The sequence below is a fragment of the Etheostoma spectabile genome, chromosome 21 (genome assembly GCF_008692095.1).
Source record: "Etheostoma spectabile isolate EspeVRDwgs_2016 chromosome 21, UIUC_Espe_1.0, whole genome shotgun sequence".
In the NCBI taxonomy this organism is placed as follows: domain Eukaryota; kingdom Metazoa; phylum Chordata; class Actinopteri; order Perciformes; family Percidae; genus Etheostoma; species Etheostoma spectabile.
Genome location: NC_045753.1, coordinates 10,948,485 through 10,955,996, shown reverse-complemented (window position 1 = coordinate 10,955,996; position 7,512 = coordinate 10,948,485). Strand labels below are relative to the sequence as shown.

Below are 7,512 nucleotides of genomic sequence, written 5' to 3'. Positions count from 1 at the left end.
CTAAGGAGGTCGACCTTTCTGTTAAAGAGTAAGCTCCTTTTTTTTAACATAAAACATCCGCAAAATTGCGTTCGCTAAACCCACTAAACTCCATGTAAATAAGCAGTCATTTAAGTATTGCACTTAAGTACACTTAAATACACTTCATTTAAAGTCAACAGAAACAATATAAAACAAAAATATATATGGATCCTTTCCATAATGTTGTCAGACACTTAATATTAATCTGAGCCTTTCAGTCGTGAAATAAAGCACTTTTAGTGGACCAAATTGGTGATGCACAATTGCCCCATAGGGTTAACATTTCATGGCTGCCGGTTACAGCGTTCATGCTTAATACTGGACCAATGTCAAAGATTGCTGTTTCTGTCAGTCACTTTTTACACATAAACAGGAAAATATGGTCCAGGTTGAAAACAGTAGTGACCGAAGATGAATGGATGGATAATGTAATCTGAAAACTGCGGCCCTGGTTAAGAAATCAACTGATCTCAGCTGGTATTCACACGATCAACCATACAAACCTGGAGGACATTATTCAACATCTGAAAACCTCGACCTGTTGCCTTGATATTCTACCCACAGGGACTTTTCAAAAATGTTTCCAATTGTTTGACTTCTGATCTTCTACAGATTGTGAACACTCTCTTCTTTCAGGTATCTTTCCACAGGCCCTGAAAACTGCAGTAATCAAGCCACTCTTAAAAAGAACACCCTAGACAAGTCACTAATGAGCAACTATAGGCCAAATCAAACCTTCCGTTTTTAAGTAAAATCATTGAAAAGTAGTCTTTCAACACTCACCCATTTCTTGTCACTAAGCAACAGTTTTGATACCTTTCAGTCGGGTTTCCGACCACACCACAGCACTGAAACGGCTCTTGTCAAATCTTTAATGACATCCACCTTAACACAGATAATGGCAAAATTTCAATCTTAGTATTACTTGATCTCAGTGCTGCATTTGACACGGTCGACCATGACATATTACTAGACCGATTGGAAAACTGGAGAGGACTTTCTGGCTTAGTACTAAACTGGTTTGAATCCTACCTAAAGAATAGGGATTACTTTGTGTCTATAGGTAATTATGCATCTGAGCGTACAAATATGACGTGCGGCGTTCCGCAAGGCTCCATTCTGGGGCCTCTTCTGTTTAACATCTACAGGCTTCCACTGGCTCAGATTATGGAGAAAAACAAAATAAGTTACCATAGTTATGCGGATGACACACAAATTTACATAACCTCATCCGCAGGGACTATAGTCCATACAAAACTGACTAAGTGCATCAACAAATTACGGCTGGATGTGCCAGAACTTTACAGGTCTCCCTAAAAATCAATCAGACAGCTGCAGCTGATTCAGAACGCGCTGCTCGAGTCCTCACTAGCCAAGACTGGATCACATCACCCATTTCTGAAGTCTTTACACTGGCTTCCTGTGTCTCAAAGAATTGATTTCAAAGTACTCTGCTAGTTTAATAAATCACTTAACGGTTTAGGTCCAAAATACATTTCTGATCTGCTACTACACTATGAACCACCCAGACCTCTCAGGTCATCTGGGACAGGTCTACTTTCTGTCCCCAGAGTCAGAACTAAACAGGTGAAGCAGCTTTCTTTTCTATGCTCCTCATATCTGGATAACTCCCAGAAACCTGCAGATCCTGCTACTCTCAGTTCTTTTAAATCAAGGCTGAAGACCTTTCTTTTGATGCTGCCTTTCTTTAAATGAATGCTTATTTCTTTAAATTTCTATGCTGCCCTTAACTTTTATTCTTGTTTTATGTGTCCTAATGTTTCTATTTTGTTTTTAACTGTCTATTCATGTGTTTTATTTGGTTTTTAATGCTTATGATTTTTAACTGTTTGTACTTGTGTTTTATCTGTTTAACTGATTTTGTGTAAAGCACTTTGAATTGCCCTGTTGCTGAAATGTGCTATACAAATAAAGCTGCCTTGCCTTGCCTATTCTGTCTATAATGGACCCCAAACTTTTGACCCGTAGTGTACTGTATAACCATAGGTAGCTTTCTCCAGCTCTCATAATTTTATGCTACATGCCCAGCAGCAAACAGCAGATACACAAAGTTAGAGACTGCCCGGTGAAGAGACAGACATGTTTCTTAGGAGTTGGAATTGACCCATCCAGAGAAGCCTTTGTTATTGATTTATGGTATACTGCAAATACATTTTAACTTATTCATATATAATAGTTCAGGGTGCTTTGGTTGGACCCTAACAGGTAAGCTTGAGAAGATGTCAAAGGGCCAGCGGTTTTGGTTTAAGACAGCAGCTTCTGTACGAGCAGGAGCCCCCCCCACTGATGCTTTTACCCTGTTTACAGGCGACCTTCCTCCCTTCTCTGTACGAGGAGAACTTCTTGTGGAAGAACCTGCTTATTGCGGTTGTAGCTGTACGTATCTAACTTTTTTTCACACATTCTGTAAATAGAGACTGCAGAATGTGTGTGTTCAGCCATTTATTTTCTCATTTCTGTCCTCAGCCGTATCTCCAGTGCATCCTGCTGCTTTTCCTGCTCCGTTGGCTTGAGATCCGTTACGGTGGGAGGACGATGAAAAACGATCAGTTCTGCAGGTAAAGATCAGATTTCAGGTCATAACCTAGATCACACGCTCCCTCATTATTTTACATATAACATATAGGTTTGTTCTATGTATTTCACAGGAACCGTTCAAGCTTCTTGGCCTGCATTGAGACTCTTGTCGGTTCAACTTCATGACATAATGATGAAAGATTCGTTTGCATTTTCAGGATCTCATCCAAATCAAAGCCCAAAGTGGAGAAAAATCCAGAAGAGGTGCTAAACGAGGATGAGGATGTTCAGATGGAGAAGGCCAGAGTGAAGGAGGCCCTCACCTGCCAGTCCTGTGAAGAGGTAAGTGGATATCTAATCTTCTGGTACAGTTTACCTAAAGAGTTTTTGACTGAGCTTAAAGGGATGGTTTAGATATTTTTCAAGGGGGGGTTGTATTATCCATAGGCAGTGTGTTCGCTACAGTAGATGACGAGTACTGACACAGAAGCTAAGCAGTGTACTGCTGTGGACGGGGGCAGCTGCTAAATGGATTTTAAAAACATATAAATCAGTTTAAGTGGGCACTATATATACCCAACATTTCTACTTAAGTAAGGTAACAATGTATTTATACTTAATTACTTGACACGTCAATGCGTGATGGATAGATGCTTGTGTTCTCCAGATTCATAACTGATAATAACAAAAACATAAGTAAAGGTGAATCTGCGATGAGGATGAGTAAAGCCCCTCCTGAGGATCTGGGGGTTACCTACCAGAGATGCTTGTGCTTTGGGCTCGCTCCTTTTGATAGTTTAACCACCCTCCACAACACACTAAGACAATGATATACAGAAAAAGTTATATTTATTTATTTATTCTCTTTCTTTCCCGCAAACACACAGTACAAAATGTATGTAAACAGTATATGTGCAATTTATATGTATATTTATATGTGTATATCTTGTATGATTGTAACTAGCCTCACACACACTTTTACACATCCATCTGCACACACAGTTTTGCTGCTCCTGTGTTTTCCTCGTTTGCTACATACCCAGCAGTTTGAACTTCTGTTGTGTCCCTTATTTGTTTTGCCTTTTGTTTTCTTGCATTTTGTTTTTCTCGTATGTCTCCGTCTTACCTTGGACCACATTTTTTGGCTTTTTATGTGTCCCTGTACTTGTCTTCCCTTTCTCTTCGATCACTTTCTTTCACAATTAAAAAGTTAATTTGAGCTCTCTTCACTGTGACTCGTCCATTTAGAAACCAGCGGTGGTTGTGAGTAACCTGAGGAAGCAGTACAAGGGCAGAAGAGAAGGTTTTTCTCTGAACAAGAGTAGGAAAGTGGCCACAAAGAACATCTCCTTCTGTGTTCGCAAAGGTATGTTAAGTCTTTTTGTCAAGCGGACTAAGCTAAAGCTTTAATTGCACAATAACCGTACATGGTGTGTTTGGACTGCTCCATTCCAAATATTCAGCCAAAGTCTTAATTTTAGGAATAATTTAACGGCTGTTTCTTCAGGTGAAGTTCTCGGATTGTTGGGACCCAACGGAGCAGGAAAGAGCACCATCATGCACATGTTGTCAGGCGACACGGACCCCACTGCCGGCCAGGTACAGTACAGATAATAATGAAGCTCCTCTCGTCTCTACTGTGGAATATTTGTTCCTGATCCACATTCAAGACTTTTACTCACGTAACTTTCCGGGGTTAAATGAGTGGATGCATGAATTCCACATCTGTGGTCATCTCTTCTGGAATTATCTTCAACTTAAACTTAAAAACCTAAAGTAAATGTGCTGTAAACATATTAATTAAATGTGTTTTTGTATTGAGGTTGGGTTAAGCTATACTTACACAAGTCTACATCAACTTAAAGACATACAATCGATGAACATATGAACTCAGTTTGAATGATTCTACTTCAACCGGATATTTAACATTTTAATAGAATTTTATAAACTAACTGTGGTACATGTGACTGTAAAAGACAAATCACATGGCTATATCTATCTGTAATGTACTATAACCCCCTCTTAGAAATAATGTAAAGCGCCTTCTCCTCAAACTTATCCTAGGAAAATAAAGAGACTAAAATTTTATTTTGGGGCATTTAAGCCTTTAATCATCAGGACAGATTAGACATGAAAGGGGGAGAGAGGGGGGGGGGAGACGTGCAGGAAATTTCCATAGGTCAGATTCGAACCATGGGTCTCTGCGTTGAGGAATAAACCTCTACACATGGGCATGCGCTCTACCAACTAAGCTAACCGGGTGCAAAAGACAGAGTAAGACTGATGGAAGGCTGTGGAACACAAGGTTGTCACTGACTGTCTGTTTGGCTTTGTCCAGGTGCTGATGGGGGACTATAGCACCGAGTTTCGTCCCGTGGACAGTCCTCTGGAACATGTGGGCTACTGTCCTCAGGTGAACCCTCTGTGGCCCCGGATCACCTTGCAGGAGCACCTGGAGATCTACGCTGCCATCAAGGGCCTGAAAGGACAGGACGTACCGGGGATCATCAGACGGTGAGCCTCGGCTCACTCTCATACACACCTTTAACACCATGACTAATTTAAATACATAAATGTGACTGAATATTCAGCGTCAGGGTGGAGGATAACAAGAACCTGTACGAACCTGGACTACAGGAACCTACTCAAGACAGAAAGCCAATAAATGGCATGGGGGGAAAATGATTAATTGATTAACCTGGTTAACTGCATTTTGTTTCCTAATGATGGATATACAGGAGTACTGAGAGTAAAAGCTGATGACAGTTCTGTTGTTGTTGTTGTTGTTCTCATCAGTGTGGTGAATGCTCTGGAGCTAAAGGACCACTTGAACAAACAAGCCAAGTCCCTGTCAGCCGGACTCAAGAGGAAGGTGAGAACATGTTCCCCATTTGTAACTGTAATAAGTCCAAATCCAAAATATCGACTGGACTTATAATTTAAAGGACAATTCATTTCAATTCCAGCGCAAAATGAACCTAGGGGTTAATAAAAATGGGTACTGAGTCGACCGTTAACTGGGATCTGTTTTCATGCCATTTGAATGTGCCCAGTTTTTGCTCAAATTGCTAGTTAGTTTATAACGCTAGTAGTCAGGGCATGGAGGAAGTAAAAATAAATCACTGTTTCTATACCACTAACAAGGCTCAAAATAGCACCACACTTCCACAGTAGCATAATGAGGGTCCCTAAATGTCAGAAACCTGTATCTCACTCAAGACAGCATAGATAGTTTTTTTTCCCAAGGTTGTGTGCATGTGGAAGCACCAGAGACACAAAATAACTCCCCGAATCCCAGAAAAAGTGATTTTCTTTCCCCATAATATGGTCACTTTAAGAGTTGGACACTTTTTGCCTCTTGATTCTCTGCCAACATGCTCCGGTTTGGACATCAGTTTGCACAACATATCCAAATTGACTACACTGTCTTGTTTGTTCACAGTTGTGCTTCGCCTTGAGCATGATCGGGAATCCTCAGATCGTTTTACTGGATGAGCCGTCATCGGGGATGGACCCCAAGTCCAAACAGCGCATGTGGTGAGACTAGATGCATTTATCTTCGAAGGACAGGTTGTTTTTATTCAAATTTAATGCATTTCGCTGATGAAGGCCATTCCCCCACACACGCCATATTTTAAAGCCTCTGACCTCGGCATCTTCTCTGTGTAGGAGAGCCATACGTGCTGCGTTCAAGAACCGTCAGCGGGGAGCCGTCCTCACCACGCACTACATGGAGGAGGCGGAGGCTGTGTGCGACCGCGTGGCGATTGTGGTGTCCGGCCAGCTGAGGTCAGTACTCACAGCTGAATGACATTCTTTGATGGGACAGATATCTAGGATCGGGTAGCGTGTTTTTTTTTCGATACCGGTGCTAAAGCGATATTTTTAACGGTGCCTGAACTGATACTTAAAAAAGCAGTGGGTGACATTGTTGATTGCTATATGGTCAAAATAAAATTATTTATCAATAATGTAATAACATACAGTATAACAATAACTTATTTTCACCAGTTAATAGCTGTTAAACTTCAAAAACAGCCAGATGGGAAAAGGGTAGTTTCAGAACTTTGAATGCACCACGAGGCTTACCAGTTTCAAGTGAACGCACCGTCTGTCTTGTTTTTCCGTCAACCGCCGCTGCAAACCAAAGTCATGTCTTGTATTTGTGGTTTGTCTGTTTTTGTGTCTTTACTGTCTTTCTTTTTTTTTTAACTAACTCCCGTCTCCTTTCTACTTTTCATAATGACTTTTAGAGGCTCTTTTTTTATTCTTTTTTTTTTTATTTATTCACCTGTTTTGCACTTTCACTGATGTTTTGCACTGATAAGACTGCATCCAATTTCATTGTACACGTACAGTAATAAAGACTTTTCTATGCTCTATCAGATGTATCGGCTCCATTCAACATTTAAAAGGGAAATACGGTCAAGGTTACAGCTTGGAGGTCAAACTCCGAGAGGAGTTGACGGGGCTCCAGCAGGTGGCGCTGCTGCACAAAGAGATCCTCCGAATCTTCCCTCACGCTGCGCGGCAGGAGAGGTGAGACCCAAAAACCCACTCAATGAGCCCATGTGTGCATTGCAACATGTAAAAGGTGGAAGAAAGGGAGCATTTTAACCTTATAAAGATTGCAAAAAGATGAATAAAGCTCTCATAAATTAAATAAGAAAAAAACAAGATACATTCTATTTGAAATTATTACAACAAAAGGTCCGCTAAAATTTCTTTATTTTGCCAATGACAGACTCAGATTAATATGCAAAGTGGCTAACGACATTATGGAAAGGATCCCTTCAGAGATAGACCTTTAAAACCTCTTTGAGACCTTCTTCTTTAACCAGAAACAGCTCTGAAGTCGCTAGCACTAAACCCACCAAACTCCATTTAAAAAAAACAAAAAAAACAATACTTTTAGCGAGTATAGAGCCAACATATTTTCACATGTAAATTGGT

The 7,512-nt window shown here is 40.6% G+C and overlaps 1 protein-coding gene across 3 annotated transcripts in view; it reads left to right on the top strand.

The window, feature by feature from the left end:
• abca5 (ATP-binding cassette, sub-family A (ABC1), member 5) overlaps positions 1 to 7,512 on the top strand; it is a 37,690-nt gene that overhangs the window by 26,639 nt on the left and 3,539 nt on the right. For all 3 annotated transcript variants that reach the window (XM_032501820.1, XM_032501819.1, XM_032501821.1), the window contains exons 26-35: positions 2,350 to 2,418; positions 2,509 to 2,600; positions 2,778 to 2,901; positions 3,808 to 3,925; positions 4,067 to 4,158; positions 4,898 to 5,073; positions 5,356 to 5,431; positions 6,002 to 6,096; positions 6,229 to 6,348; positions 6,946 to 7,098. In XM_032501820.1, the coding sequence (XP_032357711.1) occupies positions 2,350 to 2,418; positions 2,509 to 2,600; positions 2,778 to 2,901; positions 3,808 to 3,925; positions 4,067 to 4,158; positions 4,898 to 5,073; positions 5,356 to 5,431; positions 6,002 to 6,096; positions 6,229 to 6,348; positions 6,946 to 7,098 (1,115 nt within the window). The remainder of the gene's footprint in view (positions 1 to 2,349; positions 2,419 to 2,508; positions 2,601 to 2,777; positions 2,902 to 3,807; positions 3,926 to 4,066; positions 4,159 to 4,897; positions 5,074 to 5,355; positions 5,432 to 6,001; positions 6,097 to 6,228; positions 6,349 to 6,945; positions 7,099 to 7,512) is intronic.